The 24,512-nt window shown below is 38.8% G+C and overlaps 2 protein-coding genes across 4 annotated transcripts in view; both read right to left on the bottom strand.

Annotated features, from left to right (window-relative positions):
* Window positions 1-307: 307 nt before the first annotated feature.
* On the bottom strand, window positions 308-17,166 carry sash3 (SAM and SH3 domain containing 3). 2 transcript variants are annotated; one of them, XM_074649415.1, is made up of 9 exons: window positions 16,989-17,166; window positions 10,523-10,617; window positions 8,545-8,640; window positions 6,459-6,593; window positions 4,714-4,849; window positions 3,217-3,374; window positions 2,584-2,796; window positions 2,352-2,496; window positions 308-1,107 (listed from the first exon to the last, which is right to left on the bottom strand). In XM_074649415.1, the coding sequence occupies exons 2-9, from the start codon at window positions 10,583-10,585 to the stop codon at window positions 830-832; spliced, it is 1,224 nt and encodes a 407-aa protein (XP_074505516.1). In that variant the 5' UTR covers window positions 10,586-10,617; window positions 16,989-17,166; the 3' UTR covers window positions 308-829. The 2 variants fall into 2 exon arrangements, with proteins under 2 accessions (XP_074505516.1, XP_074505515.1); XM_074649414.1 differs by lacking the exon at window positions 16,989-17,166 and having other exon boundaries at window positions 10,523-10,770.
* A 656-nt stretch (window positions 17,167-17,822) lies between these two features.
* xpnpep2 (X-prolyl aminopeptidase (aminopeptidase P) 2, membrane-bound) overlaps window positions 17,823-24,512 on the bottom strand; it is a 116,376-nt gene continuing 109,686 nt past the window's right edge. For both annotated transcript variants that reach the window (XM_074649410.1, XM_074649409.1), the window contains exons 14-21: window positions 23,063-23,134; window positions 22,905-22,965; window positions 22,546-22,615; window positions 22,250-22,354; window positions 21,332-21,391; window positions 21,107-21,183; window positions 20,902-20,991; window positions 17,823-18,328 (exon numbers count right to left, since the gene is read on the bottom strand). In XM_074649410.1, coding sequence (XP_074505511.1) covers window positions 18,128-18,328; window positions 20,902-20,991; window positions 21,107-21,183; window positions 21,332-21,391; window positions 22,250-22,354; window positions 22,546-22,615; window positions 22,905-22,965; window positions 23,063-23,134 — 736 coding nt within the window. In that variant the 3' untranslated portion in view covers window positions 17,823-18,127. The remainder of the gene's footprint in view (window positions 18,329-20,901; window positions 20,992-21,106; window positions 21,184-21,331; window positions 21,392-22,249; window positions 22,355-22,545; window positions 22,616-22,904; window positions 22,966-23,062; window positions 23,135-24,512) is intronic.

Genomic DNA, 24,512 nt, shown 5'->3' with positions numbered 1-24,512 from the left:
TGGACTTTTTTTGTCAAATTTGAAGAAGTTCCCTCCAGGCGTTCCTGAGATATCACGTTCATGAGGGTCGTATGGACAGATGGACGGACGGACAACCTTAACACATAATGTCTCTGGCCACAGCTGGAAACAAGCTGGTAAGTGAACCTTGAGTTAAGATCAGTAAATCAAAATATCTACTATTAATTATCCCGGAAGCATATAGATTTAAAATATCACTTAATTCAACTAGTTGCTATTTTCAGTTAACTTGCTAAAGAGAATGCATTTAAAACAGCAATTAACAGGTTAAATTATCAACAACATCTCAGTGAATTCTGTTTTATTCAAATTCTATTTACAGCAACTGTTAACAACCTTCTTATAACGTGACATGCATACAGTAAGTATCAGTGAAACCACAAAACACAAGTAAAAGCTGAACGTAAAAATTAGATTCAAGTTACATGCAAAAATACGTGAAAATATTTTACATTCGTATTTGTATTTAACGACATGCACGACATGAAAACATTTAAGACAGTCATAATAAAGAGAGAGAACACTTTTAAATGCTTCTTTGGTGCCGTTATAAACAAACATGATATCTTCCGGTGGCACAACAACATCGTGGTCATTTAAACAGCGGACTCAGAAACTCTGCTGTTTGCTCAACAGCACAAGCAAACTGTGGATAACGAATCCATCATGTTCAAACTGTATTTGAACATTACATTGTGTTCCTGTCACCGGTCCGTTCTCTTATAATGAAGAGACATTTTAATGGCGTTACACCTCCGTCCACAGAGTCCCTGATATAATAATATAATAAATGTTTTTCCGTTACTTCTCAGGATCCTTCGTCCACCGTCAGCTCCTCCAGCTGCTCCTCCAGCTGCTCCTGCAGAGCGCCCAGCTGCTCGGTTTGCTTCTCCTCTTGCTCCTGTTTCTCTGCCTCCTTCTCCTCCTGGTTAGTCTGCTCCTCTGATGCTGATGCATCCTCCTCCCTCTTTGGTTCCTCTCGTCCGTTCTCCAGGATCTCCGAGCTCTCGTAACAGCCTGAATCCCTCGGCTCCTTGGCGTCCTCCCCAGATCTGACCTCCACTTCTGGCTCAGACTCGTCTTCAGCTACACGGAACAAAAGAGACTCACATTTAAATACTGAAATATAAATCCATCCTGGACTCTGAGAGGTCCTCCCATCTTTTTCAAACGTAATAAGTATACTTCATCAAAACAAGAGAAGAATGGTAAATTATAAATTGTAATTCTGGTTGAGATTCAAGAATTATTGGATGAGTCTCATGTCAACATCTGGATTCTCGTGGTGCCACAAGATCACGCGAGAATTGCAGGATCACATATCACACAAAACTCCATCTCGTCAGGCTTCAAGTAATGCGTTTGTGTCTGGCAAGCCACGAACCAATCAGCGTCCCGTGAGGAGCTACTGGCAGGTACAAGCGTGGTTTAGGTGTGTGTGAAGCGACTGTTCGTTCTAAACAATAGCGGCTCCTGAAGAGGTTAGCGTAGCTGCGATAGCATCAGTGATATCAGAACTGGAGAGTATTTTCTTCATCGAAAGAAGAGCAAAGAAACGGCACTGAAGGCGATGTTTTCGCTCTTCTCCCGACTGGCTTCGGCAAGAGTTTGATTGACAGATGCTTCAACCAATCACCTGCCATGTATCTTTTGAAAGTGCCCGCCCTCATCAAAACAGTTTCCAATGACGGCTTCTCAGATGGTTCTGTGTAACAAACCGTCTGATGGGTGAGGTTATCATGTCTGAGCACAACAATAGAATGATATTAATAGAAGTAGATAGCAAAAAAATATCCATTAAACCAAGAGGGTCAAACAGTCTCCTCCCTTGTGTCCCCGATATTATTTTAAATACAGTAGATACATTAAGATTTGAGGAGTACAGAGCCAGTCAACATCAAACAAAGAATACTGCATTGCTGCAGCTGATTGTGACGCTAATCCATAAACTCTATTCAGCATATAGCTGCTGTCCGGGACCGACATTCAGATCATGTTTAATGGTTTCGTCTGGAGTGCAGACGAGCTGAGATATATCAGGACAGAGAAGGATTTCTTACGAGCGACTGAGCACAACTTCAAACTGTGAGTGTAATGTTGTGTAACTGAGCCATGAAATGTAGCTAATTACGCTGCTGAGGCAGAAGAAATATGATGGTCGGATAAAGTATTCCCCCAAGACTCACAAGTCTGAGTGGCACAAAGCGAGTCTGAAATTAGCATTACTGGGACGTTTCTCTCAGATTTGATTGATATTCTGGGTTAGAGGTGTTTTTTTATGGCAGCATCATTATGAAAGATTATTGCAGCTTCACAGTGTGTGCACCTACAGTCTCTCAGCAGCTCGGAGGTATTCAGGATCTTGGAGCGCTTGTCCGGGTCTGTGATGTTCAGCTCGTTGAGGTGAGACTCCTTCAGTCCCGCAAAGTCCTCCAGGTTCTGAAAGCCGTGCATGGACAGCAAAGAACTCAGCTCCTGAAAAAACAAGAACATAAACACATGAACATTTAGACGGATAATCACGATTATGATGTAGTCAACCTGCAGTGTAACAAATCTTACAGTAAGACCGATGCCGTCCAGGACCTCCTCCAGGGTTTTGGGTTTGATTTTGGATCGGCGGTTCTTGCTGTCGCAGCGTCTCCTCCTGACCGGGGGGCTCTCGTCAGGCAGCAGGTTGACGTAGATGAACTTAAAGGAGCCCATTTTGTTGTTGAGCTTCCCTGTCCAGGTCCCCACGGGAGGCTTCTCAATGATGTAGATGATGTCTCCTTTCTGGAAGACAGATGACGCATCAACGCCAGGCTTAGTCATGATGATGTTATCAGAGATGAAAGGATGAACAGAATTGTTTGGTTGTTTATAAATCAACCTACCTCAAATAAATATAACTTGTGCAGAAGCATAACAAAGAAAATGAAAAGCTGAATGAGTAAACAGACATTTCTATAAACTTTAACAGACGTTCTCTCTGTGTATAATTTGCAATGCAGTGACACAATCACTACTAAAATTATATTATTTTGTCAAACAGGCAGTCAGTAATGTGTCGTGTAGTTCAAACTCTGCCTTGAAGAGTGATAATCAAAACGACCCGTCTTGTTTCACTCGGTTAACAAGCTCCCCGGAGGACGACTTGTGAAGACGATAGAATCAGAGGCAGCGAGGAAGACTTTCCCACCCCTCCAGACTTACACAGAGCTTGAGCGACTCCACGTCGTAGGGGCTGGGAGTGAAGTCAGTGTGGACGAGAGCTCGACCACAGAAAGGTCCGTTGTAAGAGACGCCGTTCTCCTCCAGCCTCATGCTGTCCCTCTGGCAGTACCCACTGTCCAGGCTCTGTCTGTCGCTACCTGAGGAGTACAGAGAACAAGCAGGGTCACATTCATTCCTGAGCCTTCAGATACTTATGGTTTGGGTTTTTTCCCCCTCTATGTCCACAGGTTTTCATCACACTGCAAATATCTGCTTATGAATGGATAGCAGAGTGTGTGTTGGTGTTTGAGAAATGAAAGAACTGTTAATGGGATATTCTCTTTTAATGCTGCGCTATCAATATTAATGTTTTTTTGTTACTCCTATAATTTCTTTGTCCAACTTTGGACTTACTAATGTTCCCATAATGCTTTGGGGGATGTAAACAAGAAGTATAATGTTGGCATGGAGTCAGTTAGTTGTCTTTTTTCAGCCTATATTCGTTTATATTTTTGGCAAATTGGCACCATTATAATCAGGGATGTCACGAGGACCGACACTTCGGTAGTCGAAATTCGGAAAACGTGACGGTACTCGGTTTTTCTACAGTACCGCAGGTACCGGGGGGTCAGGGCTCAAGATTAACAATGTATCGTTGTCCCGGGAACCATTGAAAATTTCCCTGATGATGCTACATTGTGAACAACAAATCTGTGTCGAAATCGGCATGAGGAGAGCTACTTAATGTTAGCTGTTAGTAGCCAGTGGGCAGCTGTTAGTAGCCAGTGGGCAGCTGTTAGAAGCCAGTGGGCAGCTGTTAGTAGCCAGTGGGCAGCTGTTAGTAGCCAGTGGGCAGCTGTTAGTAGCCAGTGGGCAGCTGTTAGAAGCCAGTGGGCAGCTGTTAGTAGCCAGTGGGCAGCTGTTAGTAGCCAATGGGCAGCACAGTCCTGCTTGGCTAAATAATGGAGCTAACAGCTAATGTTAACAGAGTTTACATTAAGTCAAGCTCTTGCTCTATTCAGCGAAAATGAGCATTGGACAAATCAAATTATAACGTTATCATGATGTGTTCAAATGCAATTTCGTAAATTTTTGTTTTTAGACTGAAACTTGAGGCGGGTCATCAGGGATTCCTATTAAATTCCCAAAAAACAGAATGCAAACTGTAATAAAGGAGTGTATGTTGAAGTACAGTGGATTTATTGTTTTATTTTTGATCGTGGTATCGAGAATCATGGAATTTCACTGGTATTGGTATCGACTATTACATTTCTGGTATCGTGACATCCCTAATTAAAAGTAAGCCGAATTATCTTTTAGCAGTTTCTGTTTGCAATGTACTCAACGACGTACAGACAACTACCACTGGATCACTTTGATACTGAAGAAAACTTAACAACCGTAATGATTCTCAGGCAAGTTCTGGAGCTGGAGCATATTTTCCCTTCAACTCTCACTCACAGCTTGAAAAGCTGCGGTTCACAGATGTAGACTTACCGCCTGAGAGCTGGCGGCTGATGAGGCTGGGCGTCGTGTCCTCTGACCCCGTGGAGCACACGGACGTCCTCTGTCCTGCCATCAGATCTGGAAGCCAATCAGCAGAGACCGGAGACATGTCCTCACCACTTTCTCCCTGGAGACGTCACAGGACAACAGAGTAGGTCAGAGGTCAATTCACCTTCAGGTCACTCAGTTAATAATGTTGACTGAAGGTCACATAATGATGATTTTTTTCGAGGTTGTTTTCGTATATGCAATTTACAGTTCCTAATTACAATAGTTTATAAACCAATTTTTAAGTAGTTGAGCTTAGAGACGAACACAATAAGTACACTAGAGAAAACAACATCAGCATTAAAAATTGAAATAAAATAAAAATAAATAAATAAACAAAAAAAATAATAGAATAAAAAATAAAAATAAAAATAATAATAATAATACAAAGAGAAAAAAGTGATAATAATAATAATAAATGTAATAACCAAATAAGTTGATAGAATATATACATATTTAAAAGCAACAGTAATGTCATATTTAATATGGAGCCCTTAAACTGAATAAAATATAGTAAAAGATAATCAGACAAGTCAAAAATATAATTAATGTTGGCTAGTAAGTAATAAGCTAGTGAAAGATAAAAAGAAGAGTTAAATAAGTTAATTCATTTTATGAACTAATTGGTAGTAAAGCAAAAAAGTATAAAGCCTCACATTTTGTTTACACTCCAATTTAACTATTTGACTAATACTATTATTTATTGATGTATTTAATCATACTTTTGACTTGTCAGATAACCTTTTACTACATTTTACAAGAATTCATGTTCTTTACTTAAGTGAATGTAGCAATACCACTGCGTAAAAAATACTTCATTACATGAAAGCTAAAGTAGTTTTATCAGCAAATGTACTTTAAGTATCTAACGTTAAAATACTCAATATGAAACTACTATATCTTATTAGACATTGAAGATGCATTGATGTGTGTGAAACATTTTCCTTTTAATAATTAATTCCTCTGTGTCATTGTCTATGTACAAAAATAAACTGAGAAATGCTCTGCTGACAAAAACTATACTGTAAATACGGCATATAATCCTGCTTCTCTGCATTTTTATAAACAATAACATTTAAAATGTACTGCTGATTTTTGTTAATTTTTTGGGGGGTAATATTTTTACCTTTTGTATGTCTTTCGGTGTGTTTTTATTTGTATGAGCCATAATAGGTTTCTACTGCAACCTCACACATACTTTATATTTCTTTCATGTGATTTGTATTTTGTATGTAAATAACCGTAAACATAAACATAGCTGGACGAGGAGGAGCCGATTTTAACTTCTTTATATACTGTTGGTCAGTGTAATCTATAAGAGTGCATCATATTCTAATCATGTGTTTAATATTAAAAAATATAGCCAGCTCAATATGGTAAAAAAAGTACAAATTTCCCTCTAGTTTGTAGCGGCGTAGAAGTGTAAAGGGGCAGGAAATAGAAATACTCAAGTACAAATTGTAGGCACAACAACTGAGACATACTGCTTCCCTTTTGAAAACAACAGTACTTACATTCGTCCACTAGATGGAGACAATTTAAATCTTTTGCAGCTCTATGTGAAGACGTCACGGTGAGTTTTTATGTAAGTAAACCTTTATAGTTCAATAATTATAATGTTTAGATACTGTTTTAAAGTTTTAAAATATATTGAGATCATGTCAGTGTAACTGTAAACAGGATTTTACCCCCTCTTCAGCCAGAGCCTTCTGCACCATCTTGGAGGTTTTTCGGGTCATGGTACGTGAGATGACGTTGCGCCATTTCTTTCCCAGTTTGCTGCCACTTTTCACCGCTTCCTCGGCTGTTACTCCGTCTGCCACCTGAGACGAGAGTAAAAAAAACAAAAAAACGGTGTTAGGAGATGAGAGGATATGTGGTACAACTTTATTTAAATCAGTAAAATGAGGTAAAGTTTGAGTGAATTTATGCCATTGACATAAATTAAGTGTCACAGTGGCGTCACAGTCAAGTATTCACTTCTCACTAACTAGAAAACCCACAGATTTTGTGGTAATGGGGTTTGCATACACACACATACACGCACACCCACACACACTGCTGTTACCCTCAAAGTCACATGCACACCCACACACACCTGCTTTCTATTGCAGCCGGGTGCTTGAAAGCTCAGTTTCAGAGCGCGTTATCAAACACAACTCCGTCTGCTGGCTCAGTAATGAAAGCTAATGATGTTTTCAGTATTTTTATGGAGGCACTTAGTTGCAGCAAATGCACTGTGTGACACTTTGCGCTGTGCGAGGACACAGAGGTCGAGTCCCCTCTAATTTGCAGAGGAAAATAAAGCGTTAAAGTGCTGTTAGATTTATAAGAAAGTAAAGCATTAATTCAGGAGGATAGTTTGAGGTGGCTGTATTAAGACTTTTTTAAACATTCAAAATCATTCTGTGGCTTTTACAAACTGGCAGCTAGGTTTATTTTGATAGTGAGAGTCCATAAATAATAAGATGTAACAGAGAGCTGTTTTCTTGTGAGATTTTGTTACAGTACTCTGCACTCACATTCTCATGTCAAACTTAACATTTTCAAGGTTTTTGTGTTTACACTAGGGCAAAGTCAAAGTTAACGCGATAATAACGTGTTAACGCAAATTCGTCTTTTAACGCCACTAATTTCTTTAACGCATTAACACAATTAATGCTCTGTTTTAAAGCTAGAAGGAGGCTAAATAACGCTTCAAACTTGCGCTAAAATATGGCAAGGAAAAACTGGCATGGCCATTTTCAAAGAGGTCCCTTGACCTCTGACCTCCAGATATGTGAATGAAAATGGGTTCTATGGGTACCCACGAGTCTCCCCTTTACAGACATGCCCACTTTATGATAATCACATGCGGTTTGGGGCAAGTCATAGTCAAGTCAGCACACTGACACACTGACAGCTGTTGTTGCCTGTTGGGCTGCAGTTTGCCATGTTATGATTTGAGCACATTTTTTTAATGCTAAATGCAGTACCTGTGAGGGTTTCTGGACAATATCTGTCATTGTTTTGTGTTGTTCATTGATTTCCAATAATAAATATATACATACATTTGTATAAAGCAGCATATTTGCCCACTCCCATGTTAATAAGAGTATTAAATACTTGTCAAATCTCCCTTTAAGGTACATTTTGAACAGATAAAAAATGTATGATCGTAATTAACTACAAAGCATCATACAATTAATTGTGATTAAATATTTTAATGGATTGAATCAAAATGCCTAAATTCTCTGGGGGAAGGAACCTCCTGGTTAAATGCTTGCTGCTTCTGCAACCGTCTGTCTGACACACAGGTTCTCTGCATGACAGACCAGAGGACATCCTGTCTGCATGCTGCTGTCATCTGGGCTCTGTGCAATGCTTCTCCTTCTTACTTCCTCTCTTCTTCTACACTTCTACGCTTATTTGTCCTCCAGGGTACGCGGAACGTTACTGGGAAGTTATTACAGTTCTGTGAATTTTAAAGTGTTAAAACATTTGCCCACACGTGCAGCAGCGTGTGTCGAATCAGGAAGCACAAACTGCTCAACTTCTGTAACAGCCTGGAACTGATAACACTTTGTCCTTTGTGCACTTTGCTTTCTTCTGTGTCATTTAGGTTCTGGGTGAAACGGTACACTGCAGGACAGATGAGGAACAACGTGATAAAACATCTGTCATTCAGGAACTTAAAACACAAAGAGTTTAGAAGATATCTACTTCTACTTTTTTTAGTGATGTATTGTTTGTCTGATGATGTGTGTTTGTTATGTGTATGTTTGTCCAGCTTACATGCTCCTCCAAGGTGAACTCCTTCTCCGACACAACAGGAGAGGTGGGTTTGTGCTTCATAAAATCCTTGAAGCTGCTGGACCTCTGCAGAGTGAGCTGGAAACACACAAAGAATTCATTTTGAAATCATAATAATGATAAAAGCCAGAAAAAGGGACAACAATAAAAAACTTTCACCACAAAGCAAACGGTGCGAACAAAAAGTCATTACCAGCAACCCACTGATAAAGCTCATCTCACGGTTGTGCAAACACACACGTTTTTTATCTCTTATCTCTTCAAATGTGCGAACAAAATGAATCGGCAGAGGGGTTTCTCAGAAGGAACAACTGCCCATGTCTCTCCTCACAGTTATCAAAGGTCGTGAATCTGGGTCATGTTGCAGACGGTACTGTGGCTGCGGCTGAATTTTTTTTATAAATGTAGTTGAGCAGATTAGCTGGAAACACAAAGAAAACCACGTGTGGCGATTCTTGAGAGTCCCTCTAATAAACAGTTGTTGTTGTTTTTAAGACTTGTGGGTTTTTAAACTTACCAAAGACACATAACAGGAAGAGAAAAATCTAAAAGTGTAAAACAACAACCCCAATTCATCGTTGAACTCAATACCAGTATGAAGGTACAGTACATGTGTCTATATTGGTTTAAACCGACTATAAAATCCTCTATTCTGAATTCAAAGTCTGGTCATGATTATTTTCATTATTGATTAATCTGACAATTCTTCCAAGATGACGTCTCAAAATTTCTCCAACCAATTTGCAAATAAATAAAACTTAATCTTCATAATTGAGGAGGTGGAATAGGGGATCTGGGGCAATTATGCTTGAAAATAAACGATTAATAATTATGAAAATAACTGCTGATTAATTATCTTCCAATCAACTAATCAATTAAAGGACTGATCCTTTCTGCTCAAGTCTGCATGTCACTTGCGTATGTTTAAAATTAACTTATTTTGAACCATAAAAAGCAATAGTTTTGACTCTTTTGCATAATGTTTTCCATCTAGCTCTTGTGGAAACTCTTTGTCTAATTTTCCATATAACCACACGCCGCTGTGCAAGATCTTATCGCAGCTCATCCTTCTCGAATCTTTGTCAAAACCACAGGAAACGGGCAAAGCTCGAGCAAACTGCTGGCAGCCAATCGTTGCAGACATCCAGCCGGTGCTGGCGGCTGATGGTCTCCGTCTGCGTCTAACCTGCAGAATTTAACCACCAGTGCACTCAAGGGAACAAGTGACCTTTCATTATTATGAGGCTATTACGAGTGCTGCTGGTAAATATCTGTTTTTCCTGCCACCAGTTCTCGTCCTTAAAAAAGCCACAAAGCTTTCAGACAAAATCAATCTCCTATTACCGGCTGATACTCGCAGCGCGGTGACTCCAACAATGACGCTCTCCATCCTCGATTATCGCCAGTGACAACCGTGTGTTAGGAGATGATTGCCGAGAACAAAGACAATGAGATGTGTAATGACAAGGCGTGAATTGGACCACAGGAGGGTAGGTGTTGATGGAAAATAAAGGCATTGGTGTTGAGCGTAGGAGGCTCGCTCTCATGGCGGCTGCTGGAGACGAAGGCACCAGAAGCCACAAAGCCAGTGATGACTCAAACTACATCTGCAGCAATGATTCACCCTGCCAGAATAGAGGAACTTTACACTTCTAAAAGATTATGTTGAGTGTATTTAGACACTTTTAAAACGTTAAAAGGTTTAACGTTTGAGCTTTAAGTAGTGTGTGTTTGTGTGTGTGGTTTCACCACAAAGTTTTCCACTAACTTGAGCAGACATCCTGTGCTGATGTGCACACAAAGACAGCTGTACAAGATGATGCAATACAAACACAAAGTGTTTAAAAGTATGTGATCAAGACCTCTTCACAATCACAGTCTGTAATATTTACATATTTATAAAAGCTCAATTTGAGCACATTCACTTTAAACCTTCCAAAACAAACTAATAATTACTCACCTTCTTCTTCTGCACCTGCACCTGCTCCTTCTCCGAGGCATTGGATGGCTTTCGCCTCAACATCTTCTTCTTCAGTGGTCCTTCAAGAGATCTCTCTGGATAAAAAGCAGTGAGAGCGATAGACTGGTCTTAATCAGTGAGGGTTTCTGTCACCGTGCTGTCACTGCGAAAGTTGTGTCAGATACAAAAAAAAAAAAAGGTAGAGCTGAACTCTGCTGCAGCCGCACGAAGTGCAGAAGCTGAGAGGAAGTCACGTGGCCACACAGAAACTAGAAGAGGCAAACCCTGTTTTTGGTCCTCTGGTTTACACACGGAGGTTAGTGGGTTTGTTGCATGTATGTTCTCAGCCCTGCGTGCTACAAACTCTCTGTGGCAAACTGAACCGACTCACACGAAACAGTTCATGTAAATGTCATCCAGCTGGGCTAATAAAGGTTAAAAAGAAAGTATTTTTCCTGTTAATCTCGCTTAATAGAGGTCATTTTTTAAATATTGTGATCAATCAACCTCTGTTTACTCATATTTATATTGTATATATTATACTCATATGTTCAGTCAGATAAAAGCTCTCTAAGGATTATCAATAAGGAGCAGATGTTTTAAAAGCATCGAAGTCATCTCTTGCTGCAATGTCGCTGTGTTACAACATTTCTACTCCCAGACGTCAGTTCTCAACTTCAGCAAAATGTTGAAGTAAAGTGAGGAAATATCTCTAACACGCAACACAGCAACTCTTGAGTTGTCAACTAGCTCTGTGTCAAATTATGTTTTTTGGATTTTACAGCGCCATCACACTCAAATGAGCACCTATTTGTCATCGCACCTGAAGTGTGGAAGTGAAAGAAATCTAAGGATGACATATTTAGAAACTCAGTTAACGACTTTGCAGCTGCAGCAGAGGAGTCTGCAGCAGCTACCGGAGGTCACAACAACAACACAAACTGGTGATCAAACAGTCCAGCTTATCCAACAGAAGATATTTATCAGGGCTGTCAATCGATTAAAATAGTTAATTGCGATTAATCGCATGATTGTCAATAGTTAATCGCAATTAATCGCAAATTAATTGTATGATGCTTTTATAGTTAATTACGATCATAAATTTTTTATCAGTTCAAAATGTACCTTAAAGGGAGATTTGTCAAGTATTTAATACTCTTATCAACATGGGAGTGGACAAATATGCTGCTTTATGCAAATGTATGTATATATTTATTATTGAAAATCAATTAACAACACAAAATAATGACAAATATTGTCCAGAAACCCTCACAGGTACTGCATTTAGCATAAAAATATATGCTAAAATAATAACAATCTGCAGCCCAACAGGCAACAACAGCTGTCAGTGTGTCAGTGTTCAGATTTGACGATGACTTGCCCCAAACTGCATGTGATTATCATAAAGTGGGCATGTCTGTAAAGGGGAGACTCGTGGGTACCCATAGAACCCATTTAAATTCACTTATCTTGAGGTCAGAGGTCAGAGGTCAAGGGACCCCTTTGAAAATGGCCATGACAGTTTTTGCATAAGTTTGGAGCATTTTAGATTCCTTCGCGACAAGCTAGCCTGACATGGTTGGTACCAAAGGATGCTTTATGTTTTCTAGTTTCATATGATACCAGTATCTTCACTCTAGCTTTAAAACTGAGCCCACTACAACCTAAAAATTGCAAATTGCTTTAATGCGTAAAGAAATTAGTGGCCTTAAAACAAATTTTGCATTAACGCGTTATTATGGCATTAACTTTGACAGCCCTAACGTGTATGCAAGGCCAGACACATGCTGAGACTGTAAAAACAGACAATTAAGACAAAAAAAAACAACTTGAGTGAGTCACAGAAATGTGCGTGCGTTTGGATGTACACTCAGGACACGGACAAGGCAAACACTGGTAGTAGAAGCAGGAGAGGGGAAGTAAACTGTAAGTCAAGTTTAGCTTGTTATTTTGGTTGGGTAGCAAACCACATGATAAGAGCATGCCCTATTTTAGTTTCCTGTCACTCGACTGGCAACAAACTCATCTGTCTGCAGATCTTTAAAAGAGACAAAAACAATAAGCACAACAGATTTTGATTCCACCTGAGGTTACCTGAAACCTCAGAGGTAGTGGTGCAAGAAGTACTCAGATCCTTTACTCAAGTTAAAGTAGCAATACTACACTATATAGAAACGTAGAAGTACTCCATTACAAGTACAAATAATGCATTAAAAATGTTACTGCAGTAAAAGTACATACGTATTATATTATAAAATATAGTTCAAGTATCAAAATGTAAAAGTATTCATCATACAGAATAGCCCCTTTCAGAACGTTAAATTATCACTGTCATTACTAGAGCTGCAACGATTAATCGATAAGTTGTTAACTATTAAATTAATCGACAACTATTATGATAATTAATCGGTCTGAATAATCTTTTAAGAAAATAAAGTCAAAATTCTCTGACTCCAGCTTCTTAAATGTGAATATTTTCTGGTTTCTTTACTCCTCTATGACAGTAAACTGAATATCTTTGAGTTTGTGGTAGGGTCTGAAATTAACTTTTTCACTGCCTGCCACTGTGGCAGGCAAGTATTTTTTTGTGTCTGCCACTTTTGGAATCTCTGCACTAAATGAAGGAATAACATTTGAGATCTGATGTCATTCAATGTTCGATATATTTTATACAAAAAACATTATATACATGGTAAATTACAGTATTCCATTTACACCGTGGAGGGAGGGTAGTGTACACAGTACTGTACTGTACTTTGTTATTGTTATGTATAGTGGTTATTTGCATAAAAACACACGATTCAAATGATTATGAATATTTAAATATTTGCTTACATTAAAAAAAATCTTGGAAAGTTGTTAGGAAGTTAAACAGGTCATAATTCTCTCTTTAATACCTATTTTATATTGCTGTGAAAACATCTCCTTCAAACAACTGGATTTATTCAAGTTTCTCGCCAAAAACTTAATTTTACGAGATTACATTTGAACACATCATGATAACGTTGTAATTTACCTTCGCCCAATAGTCCTTTTTCCTGAGCAGACTTTGAACGCCTCTTAGTAATAACTGAGTGGCACCTCCGTTAACGTTAGTATCTCCGCTATATATCCAATCAGTACTGTGCTGCCCACTGGCTGCTAACAGGTTACGTTATTAACTCTCATCCTGTTGATTTCAACACAGATTTGTTGTTCACTCTATCGCATTATCAGGAAAAATAGGGTGCATCCCCTCAGGTTAAGTAGCGCCATCCTGTTGAGCGCTTTTTTTTTTCTCTCCGCAGTGTCTCTGGTCCAAAACAAACTGAAACATGATATATGTCATTGTGCAACGTAACTGACAGAAAGCATCAATGAAAGAGGAATCGATAGTCACGGAGGCATGAGATGACAAGAAAGAGGACAACTACAGTTCTCTATTCCCCTCACTAGCGTTTGCCCTGCCTGCCAAAGTGGCAGGTGTCCTGATGATTTGGCGGGTGCTAATTTTGGACCCTGGTTTGTGGACAAAACAAGACATTTGAGGATGTCATCTAGGGCTTTGGGAAACCACATTGATCCACATTTTTCACCATTTTCTGACATTTTATAGACCACACAACTAATCGATCAATTGGAAAAAAATAATTGACGGATTAATCAAGAAGGAAAATAATCGTTGCAGCCCTAACCATTACTGTATAATGTTAGACAATACAAGAGTATTATATTACTATGACTGATGCATTAATGTGGAAACAGCATCGTTAAAGTAGACTAATCCACTACATTTTAGGAAATATTGTACTTTTTACTCCATTACATGCATGTGTTAGCTATAGTTACTTTAAAGATTTTACATTTAAAACATATGATCATTTAATAAAATATGATGAATTGTTGTAGATTAAATTGCCCAACAGTATTTAGTACAGTTCTTACTGTAGAGGTTCCCTGTGGAAAACCACTAGCTATTGAGCAAAGCACTTTGTCAACTGCGGTTGTTTTTAAATGTGCTATATTACAAATAAAGTGTCACTGTACTATGTTTTGACAATGAAAGCAGCAAAGAAGACTACTGGCTAGCAAACGCAGATGTAAAAAATACAGATACAAATACTAAAATACTATTTAACAGCAAATACATAACAAAAAACACACAGCAGAAGAGACTTTTGTTCACAGGGAACAATGATCTCATACTTCTTGTTCCTCTTTTTCAGGGCCTCTTGACCACAAACCCCAACGCAGAACAGATGGTTATGCCTTTTCTCTGAAGGTTTCTTCATGTGCTTTTAGTAATGTTTGACAAGAGCATGCAGATACCGGGCGTGGAGCGATGGCAGCACATTCACACCTTCAAGGCGCGCTCACAGAAGAGCTGCCAGGCAACCAGCCGTCTGCCGGTATGAGCTCTTCACAAGAAGTAAAACCGCAAGATCTGCTCACAGCTGTTTAAATGACAACTTTAAGTACGATTTGTTTCGTTTTCGTTTAATGTCGTTTTTTATAGAAAAATTGAATTATGATGAATACAAAACATGTTCTCAAGTAAATAGAGCCAGTGGCTTTGGCGACATTTGATATTAAGCTACCACTAGCAGACAGCTAACTTAGCTTAGCACAAAGACATGAAACTGGAGATGTTACACTTTATTCTGTCACCTCATTAAAAATTTCAGCTATACTGCCCCCTCAAACGTTTTTATTATACTTTATTACTTGCTTTATTTTGATAGATGTTATCAAACATAGTTACCATATCATTCAAACAGGGTCATACGTTTTAATAGCTGTGATTTCACTCTACTGAAATTTCCATATAGCATACAGCAGCTATTCCCAAACCCTGGGCCGGGGCCCACCGGTGGGCCTCAGAGCGCCATCTAATGGGCCGCGGAGGTACTGCCAAATGGTTAGATTAACTTAAAACTCCAACGGCCGTTATTCGGTCTTTCAGAGGTTTTAGCAGGCTCAGTTTTAAAGCTAGAGTAGAGATAAAACTAAGGAATATTGGTCCTGTGTCATGCTAGCTCGTCGGGAAGTGCACTAAATAACGCTCCAGATAGACATAACGCTAAATTTTGGCGAGGACAAACTGGCGTGGCCATTTTCAAGTGGCCTTGAAAATGGATTCTGTGGGTACCCACGAGTCTCCCCTTTACAGACATAGCTAACGTTCTCCGATGTGGTGACACAAAATGGAGCATTTTTTAAAATGAAGAAGTCGTTTTGGAGAAACCCTGCACCAGTAAAAGCTCAAAGCGTGTGGTGAGGAGATATGACCCTGAATACTTTGGATTCATAATGGCAAGCAGTGATGGGTGAGGGTAAGCTGAATATTTATGTGGGTCATTACAGCGGACGATGGCATATTTATATCCCAGTTTCTCATTTATTTGGGAAGGTGGTCCTCGGAAATTTTTTAAGAATCAGAAGTGGGCCTCAAGTTACAAAAGGTTGAGAACCTTTGATTTACAAAACTGTTTTAGGAAGAGGGGAGATGTCATGATTCTTATGTTCTCATTTGAAAAAACTTGTAAACACAAACATAATGTGTTGTACTATAAAACAGACGTAACTGAAAGACTGCAAACCCCCCCAGACAATCAGGTACTCCGTCTCTCCACAGTTGACATTGGGCGAACCCTCACCAAAGTGAACCCGCGCAAGTCTGCTGGACCCCATAATGTGCCTGGACATGTACTCGAGGAGTGTGTAGATCAGCTGGCAGATGTGCTCTATGACATCTTGAACATCTCCCTGAGCCACGAGGTCGTCGCTTCATGCTTTAAAACCACTATCATCATCCCAGTGCAGAAAAAGTCGACGGTGTCCTGCCTCAATGCCTACTGCCCTGTAGCATTCACACCAATAACAATGAATTAGGGCTGTAAGAATATTATATCCAGTAACGCGATATAATGTTATGTGATACTGTATCGTAAGTTAACTTTTTAAACTCAGATTGTATGCATATGGTGGTGTCTTCTTTATACTATGGCAGTTTTGCTGAACTTAGATTTAAAAAAATCGCTGAATATTGCCTTGCTTAAAAATAAATTAAAGAAAGAAAAAAATAAAAATAAATAAATAAATGAATAAAAAAATAAAAAAATAAAAAAATAATACAGAAAGAAAACTTTTAAAAAAGCCAACATAACTGGGCAAGATCAATATCATGTGACTGTGTACAGTGTGTGGCTGGTTGTCTGTCAGGGTGCAAAATCTAAATTAAGGCAAGAATAAAAAGAATAAGATCGAATAAAGTAAAATCAATATAAATAGGTAGATAGATAGAAGTAAGTTATCAGCTGTCAAACCTTTAGTATTTAATGTAGGGTCACAAATTTGGCCTCAATTTGTTTTCTTTTACAGTGTGGAGATAACTTCCGGTATACTGTCCTGGTTACCTAGCGACCAGAACAAGTCTGTGGCTAACGTTAGCTATGCGGCTAGCCGAAGATTATTAGTCTCCACTTACCGCTCTTTGTGCGGCCTTCAAGAGACGGACGAGGTTGGAAGTTGTTGAGTTTCTATCTGGGATCTTTTAGCCACATGTTTCGATTGTTATCATCCGTTTTGTATCAACAACAGCGTCTTTAAAAGTGACGCCACCGGCGCTAACCGCTGGGCGTCATCGTGTGTCCGCCAGCCGGGGTCAATACCAAACGCTCCGTTAGCTCCTCCTCCTCACACAGGATGCTCGATGATGATTGGCTGCTGGGAGATTGATGCTCGATGATGATTGGCTGCTGTGAGATTAATGCTCGATGATGATTGGCTGCTGTGAGATTGATTCAAAGTACCGGTGAAAAATTGGTTAATCCAATAAACACTTTTATATATATATAATATATTATATATATATTTTATATATTATTATATAGAAAAAAGTCGTAATATTACGAGAATAAAGTCATAACTTCACGAGAAAAAACGTCGTAATATTACGAGAATAAAGTCATTACACTGCTGTTACGCTTTACGAGAAAAAAAGAAAATAACACCTAAAATTACTACTTAATAGTATTATGACTTTATTCTCATAATATTACGACTTTAATCTCGAAATCTCAGATTTTTTTTCTCTCACTATTTACTATTTGTCTTTTGCCATATTTTATATTTAAATTAGTTTTTTTTCTACTGACAGAGGGATCTATCTATCTATCTATCTATCTATCTATCTATCTATCTATCTATCTATCTATCTATGAAGTCACAAGTCACTAGTGTTAAAGTCAAAGTTGAGTTGCAAGTCTTTCTAATTTTGTCAAGTCAAAAAGTCCTCAGATTCATGACTCGTGTCCACACCTTTCTTTTTAAAGAGTGTTAATTTAATAAAATAGAAATTATATCAGCTGGTCTTACAAATGTCCAGGTTAAAAACCAAAAAAGCTAAAACATCAACAATCACACAAAAGATCATTTTAAACACCAAAATACCAGACATTTTCCCCACCCAGTTAAATTATCAAACAAATATATCCTTCAATGCAAAAAATGCAAAAAATTGCAGTGCATCTCTCAAACTGGTTTAGCTGCTCAAAAGAGACTGCATAGGAGTAACATTAGTGCGCAAGTCTGCCGTGAATGTGCAAAAGAGAGAGACGAAGATGCTCAGATGACATTGTGGAGGAGAGCGACAGCCAGAGCGACGAGGGTCAGCGAGGAGGAACAGACAGATGCAGAGGATCCAGGCTCCACGAAGGACTCTGTGTGTTTGAACATCCAGTTCTTCTCCTCACGTAGTCCCTGTTGGTCCAGTTCAGGACCCACCAGCCTCCGGATTGTCTCGTAGTATTTATTCAGCCACTGAATCTGAAGCGAGAGGAAAGATCACTCTCAATGAAAGTCATAAATAAGCCTAAAGATGTACACTGCTCCTGTGTATCAAGTAAACAAGTAAACAGTGGATAACAGACAAAAATAAATATATAAATATAATAATAAAGTACTTCCTAGTCTAAGGGCAAATATGGTGTTCCACAGGGATCAATTCTTGGACCACTTTTGTTCTGTTTGGTCACATCGTAAAAATTATCGTTGCTATGCCGACCGTGGTGGAAGAAATACTCATATTCTTTACTGAAGTAAAAGTACCAGTACAAACATTTAAAAATATTCCATTACAAGTAAAAGTCCTGCATCTGAACTGTAAGCAAAAGTAACAGCATTATCAGCTAAATGTACTTAATTATCTAAGTTACTAGCTACTTTACTATTAAGTTAAAGTACCTGTTCTACAGAAAAATGTCTCCTATGACAGACATATTATTATTATATATGACATTATTAAATTGTTAAAGGTCTTATTGATAACGTTTTTGATGACACAATTTAAAAAAAAATAATACATCCAGAAAACCTTTATAAAGGTGTTGAATAGAAGTATTGCTTTTCCTGAAAAAAAATTTATTATGATTGTGAATTAATCATTTTAAAATATAAGCAGGTCCAAAATTAATATTTTGTTTATCTCTGTTGAAGATATCTGACGTCTGGTTCCCACTTCTGTGGCTGAATGTTATCAATGTTATCAATAGCTCCTTTAATACTGTTGCATAAATGTGAAAGGAGCATTTTTTTTTTGTTGCAGTTAGTCGAGGTATAGCTAATTTTGATTACTTTATAAAGTGTAATCTTTAACAATGCATGGTATTTTATATCACATTTTTTAAATGTAAAATCTTTATCCTTAAAAGGTACTGTTTGTAACTTCTTACACGTATAAATCATTGCGGGTCGGTGTCCCATGCGCGCTCCCATGTGGCTACGCTGTTCAGACTCAGACTCCACCACAAACTACACGGAAGCACCAAAACGGCAAAGCTATATCTAGAGAAGCCCATCTTGCAAAACAGTGTTGGGCGCGGTCGGAGGACGTTGGGTAGACCATAGCTTTGGTCTCCAGAGCCGGAGTCTCTTCTGTACTCTGCTCCTCTGCTCCTCTGCCTGCCTTCACTCACACACCGCACTCGTTCTCACTCTCTCTCCTGCTCCACCTCACGTGCATACGCGCACACTCCACACTGCAGAAGAGTTAGTTTAGCTCTGAGAATATCTAGTAAATGTACAGTGGACGTTTGTGCAGAAATAACTGCTGCAGCTCCTCCAGACCAACAGAAGTTTCCCGCGTCTTGCGAAGTGACGGGGCTCCGCAGCGAGTAACGTTATCGTCTCCGACCAAAACTCCGGTGTCTCCCCTCTTCCCTCCGGCCACGGTCGGGAGGCTGAGGCAGGAAAGCCAACACTAGGATCAGCATTGATTCATGGAGAGACCTTCGTCTGGTCAGCTAACATTACTGCCAAGCAGATGAAATATAGTGTGATATTGTGGTTTTAGCTGACGTGTGTCGTCTCACTGATTTGAGAGATGCTCGTTCATGTCTATGTAGAGCGAGCACAAGCGTGAGCAACAGGACGCTGACTTTCGTTGACTTAACGGCCACAGGTGTCGCTGTTAACAAGCAAATTCTTACAAACAGTCCCTTTAAAAGTAATCAGCAACTATAGCTCTCGAGTAAATCTGAATGAAAAATACAACATTTTCCCCTAAAATGTAGTGGAGTATCAGGATAAAGTAGCATGAAATGAAAAGACTCAAGTAAAGTACTAGTACCTCAAAATTGTACGTAAGTACTTGAGTAAATGTACTTAGTTACTTCTCACCACTGATGTTTAGGCTCTGGATGATGTTCACTATAAACAAACTGAAGTTGAAGAAAAAAGATGAACTCAATTTGAACACCGTTTTCACATATACAAAAAACATCTCCGGTTTTTCTCTTTAGATGAAAAGAAACAAACAACAGAAGTAGATTTCACACGTGGTTTTCTCAAACCATGTTTTGATTACTGAGGCGCGGAGAAGCTTCGACGGGGGGGGATTTTAAGAGGAAACCAGCACCCGTAAAGCAGGAAAACGAAAGACTCGGTTGGTGTCACACTCTCTTCTACAGAGAGGTATTTACAAATTAAAACAGGAAACTGATCGTATCTTTGGGGAAGTAAACTTACATTATTTCTTGTTACTATGCATTTATTTAGTGTGATGGGCATGGCTTAATTTCTGCCGGATCCTGCCGGAACATGATCCGGGACTTCCCAGATTGGGACCAGCACCTATTTGACTGGATGTTTGTTTATTATATTTAATATAATTTCCCATTGAAGTTACTCGTAAATGGGTTGATTGCCTATTTTGGATGTATTTTAACCTGCAGTTCACTCTCTCGTGCTCTTCCGGGTCCTCTTTTCCAAAGAAATGTGTCATGATGAGAAGGATGTGAGTGTTGGGTAAACTCTTTTAGTCTCTCATTTTTAAAAAGAAATAATGTTGAAATTCCAGTAACTTCTCAATATACAGTTGATTATGAAATCAAATTTCTTACTTGCTCTGAGCTGAGAAGCGAGGTGTCAATCAGCTTCCTGTCATATGGAACCAGCGACACAGTGTCAAAGGTCAGGTAGTTGTGACCATACTGAGGGGAAGAAAAGCACAAAGAAGTTACCTTGACATTGCTGATATCACTCATTGAAAGCAGGAAATCCTTGACATGATTCTATATTATCAATAAAGCTCTGTTTTATATCTACCTTTGTATGTACAGGTACGATCACAACTACATCTTCAATCCGGATCCCAAAGTCATTCTCCTTGTAATATCCAGGCTCTAACAGGAATGAAAATCATTATCAGTGTTTCTACATTTGAACATTTGAGTGATGAAATACAAAGTTAACTTCCTCTAAAATGATCATGATGTTGTGTTATCTGTTGTGGAAGTCGTGTGTTTATTTTGAGGAAGAATAAAATCTCACCGATAGACGTGAACATGCCGGTTCTGAAGGGAATGTTGTTGCTCTGAAAGCCAACTGGCCCTGGAACAATATCACAATATTACACCATTAAAATACAGATTACACCACAGAAACCCAAAGTGAAAACGAAGCACAGCTTCTCCAGTTTCCTCTCTGTTTCATCTCTTTGTACTTTGGACTGTCGTCAGACAAATCAAGACATTTAAAGATGTCACTTTGGGAAACTGTGATAGACATTTTTCACTATTGTTTGACATTTATAGGCTAAATGATTAATTAATTAAAGATAGGGTCGATGATGTTGGAAAGCTGGCATAATTTGAAAGTAACATCGCCTCAGGAGCTCCGTCTAAACACACATGCACGAGCACCGCCGAATCGTTACTACTTCACAGACACAGAGCGGAGAGAGGACCTCAACTCAACAACGCTACCTCATGACAAGTAACCGCAGCAGTGCTACTGCAGGGCTGAGTTTTCTCTTCCATTCTCCAGGAAACATGCGGCAGCGACGCGCTTTGAGTTCAGGCTGGTGCACGCCAAGGGTAGAGTATGAGCAGGGAGGCATCTGATTGGTTCTTTCCAAGCGGACCGCGAGGCAGTGATTGGTAGACGTTTTTTATGCTAAATACAGTACCTGTGAGGGTTTCTGGACAATATTTGTCATTGTTTTGTGTTGTTAATTGATTTCCAATAATAAATATATACATACATTTGCATAAAGCAAGCATATCTACCCACTCCCACAGTATTAAATAGTTGACAAATCTCCTTTTAAGATACATTTTGAACAAATCATTTTTTTTTTTTTAAAATATGTGATTGATCGTGATTTAATGCTTTAATTGAACAGCCCTAGTTATTAGTGATAGACAAAGACGTGGAAAAAACATGTGGACAATTAAAAAGAGAGCATACACTCATGAACTCCAAAGTAGTTTCCGACACCGTGGCCTGTGCCGTGGCCGTAGTTCAGACCCAGCTCCCACAATGCCCGGCGACCCAGCATCTCCATGTTTACACCTGTTGATAAACACACAGAGAGAGAGCTTGAATCAAACATCCTGCTGCGGGACACATTTCTGTAATTCATCCTCTCAAAATGTTGAAGACAAAGTGGAGAAACGGGTCTCTCTAGTGGTGAAACTAGGAGAGGTTTCAGGGTAGAATCGTTTGTAAATCTCATTTTAAACATGAATGTTTTTTATTCCCACCTCGTGTCCCTGAGGGGAAGATGGTTCGAGATATCTCAATGTTTCCCATGAGCACTCGAGTGAAGGCCTCCTATGAAACGAGACATGTGGTTAATGACAGGGAAAAGGGCGTTTAAAGGAATAAATTGGATTATGGTTTGTGAAAGAACATTACAGCAAAGATTTTTCCAGCTAAAAGTCAAATAAATAACAGAGTTTCTGTTTTATATAATGACGTCAATACAGACAAATATACAGAAAGAGATACAGAAAACCCCTACTGATCGACTGGATTATCAGCCATCTCTTGTGTTTTGACAGAGAAAATGTAAATATCCCTTCACACAGTCACACTTTGAGGTTATTATCAAGAGTGTTACCTTTTGCATTGCGGTAGGGGTTCCCCAGTGAACTGTCCGAGTGATGTCAGTGGTCCCGTCTCTGATAGTAGTGAGAGACATGATGACTCATTTCACATGCTGAGTGATGTGTGGTGCAACTGGAGAGTCTGAGTGAGCAGTGTGCTGTTTTTACTCACAGATACTGACCGCCAGAGTCCACCAGGTACATCTCATCAACTGTCAGCCGCCGGCTCGTCTCTTCTGAAGGGCTGCAAACAACGACAACAACAGAAAAACAGGAAGTAACAGCAGCACTGCAGATGGTTTTTACATTACTCCTGACCATTTGCTATTGCATGCGATTTTATACTTCTACTCTACTACATTTCAGAGGGAAATATTGTACTTTTTACTCTGCTACACTTGGAGGTACTAGTTACTATTTACATAAAACAACATATGATATGCTTATGTGATATAATGCAATATTATACTACTAATCAGAATCAGAATTTCATTTAATGGCCAAATAATTGTGTGTACATACAAGGAATTTAACTCTAGACACACAGCTAAAGCAAGGACAACAACGCTGAACGAAGGCAAACATAAACATCTGACTACTATGAAATCAATAATTTGATACAAAAATGGTCGCCAGAGTCCGAGATCAGAACTGCGCCCATAGCAACGGTCTGTTATACATAGCAATGGTCTGTTATACATAGCAATGGTCTGTTATACATAGCAACGGTCTGTTATACATAGCAATGGTCTGTTATACATAGCAATGGTCTGTTATACATAGCAACGGTCTGTTATACATAGTCTGTTATACATAGCAACGGTCTGTTATACATAGCAATGGTCTGTTATACATAGCAATGGTCTGTTATACATAGTCTGTTATACATAGCAACGGTCTGCTATACATAGCGACGGTCTGCTATACATAGCAATGGTCTGTTATACATAGCAATGGTCTGTTATACATAGCAACGGTCTGTTATACATAGTCTGTTATACATAGCAACGGTCTGTTATACATAGCGACGGTCTGTTATACATAGCAACGGTCTGTTATACATAGCAACTGTCTGTTAGACATAGCGACGATCTGTTATACATAGCGACGGTCTGTTATACATAGAAACGGTCTGTTATACATAGAAACGGTCTGTTATACATAGCGATGGTCTGTTATACATAGCAACAGTCTGTTATACATAGCAACAGTCTGTTTTACATAGCAACAATCTGTTATACATAGTAACGGTCTTCTATAAAGAAATAACAGGCCGTAGAACGCCGTGATTGAGTATTTAACAAAGCCGTGTAATAAATATATATATATATATATATAAAACGACAACACAATGAAATTGTAATGTAAGTTACTAAAGTTACTAAAATTGGCTTCACATTGACAAATGACAACATTAAAATGCTCTTACATGTATTCGTTCGTGATAAAAACAGAATAACTTATTTACTAGTAAAATACTTTTGATACATTTTGCTGAAAATACTTCTGTACTTTCACTTAAGTAACATTTTCAATTGAGGACTTTTACTTGTAATGGAGTATTTTTAGATCATGGCATACTAAAACAAACAGATATAAATTCTCCTTCATGCCATTTCTCT

This window comes from Sebastes fasciatus, chromosome 10 (genome assembly GCF_043250625.1).
Source record: "Sebastes fasciatus isolate fSebFas1 chromosome 10, fSebFas1.pri, whole genome shotgun sequence".
Classification (NCBI taxonomy): domain Eukaryota; kingdom Metazoa; phylum Chordata; class Actinopteri; order Perciformes; family Sebastidae; genus Sebastes; species Sebastes fasciatus.
This window is presented reverse-complemented; position numbering and strand designations above follow the sequence as displayed.

Bases quoted from the DNA above. Each gene is read 5' to 3' on its own strand.
- sash3 (XM_074649415.1), bottom strand. From the start codon at position 10,585: ATGTTGAGGCGAAAGCCATCCAATGCCTCGGAGAAGGAGCAGGTGCAG. The intron at 8,641-10,522 runs GTGAGTAATTAT...GTGTGTTTCCAG, and splicing joins TGCAGGTGCAGAAGAAGAAG to CTCACTCTGCAGAGGTCCAG. The intron at 1,108-2,351 runs GTAGGTGCACAC...TGTTCCGTGTAG, and splicing joins CTCCGAGCTGCTGAGAGACT to CTGAAGACGAGTCTGAGCCA.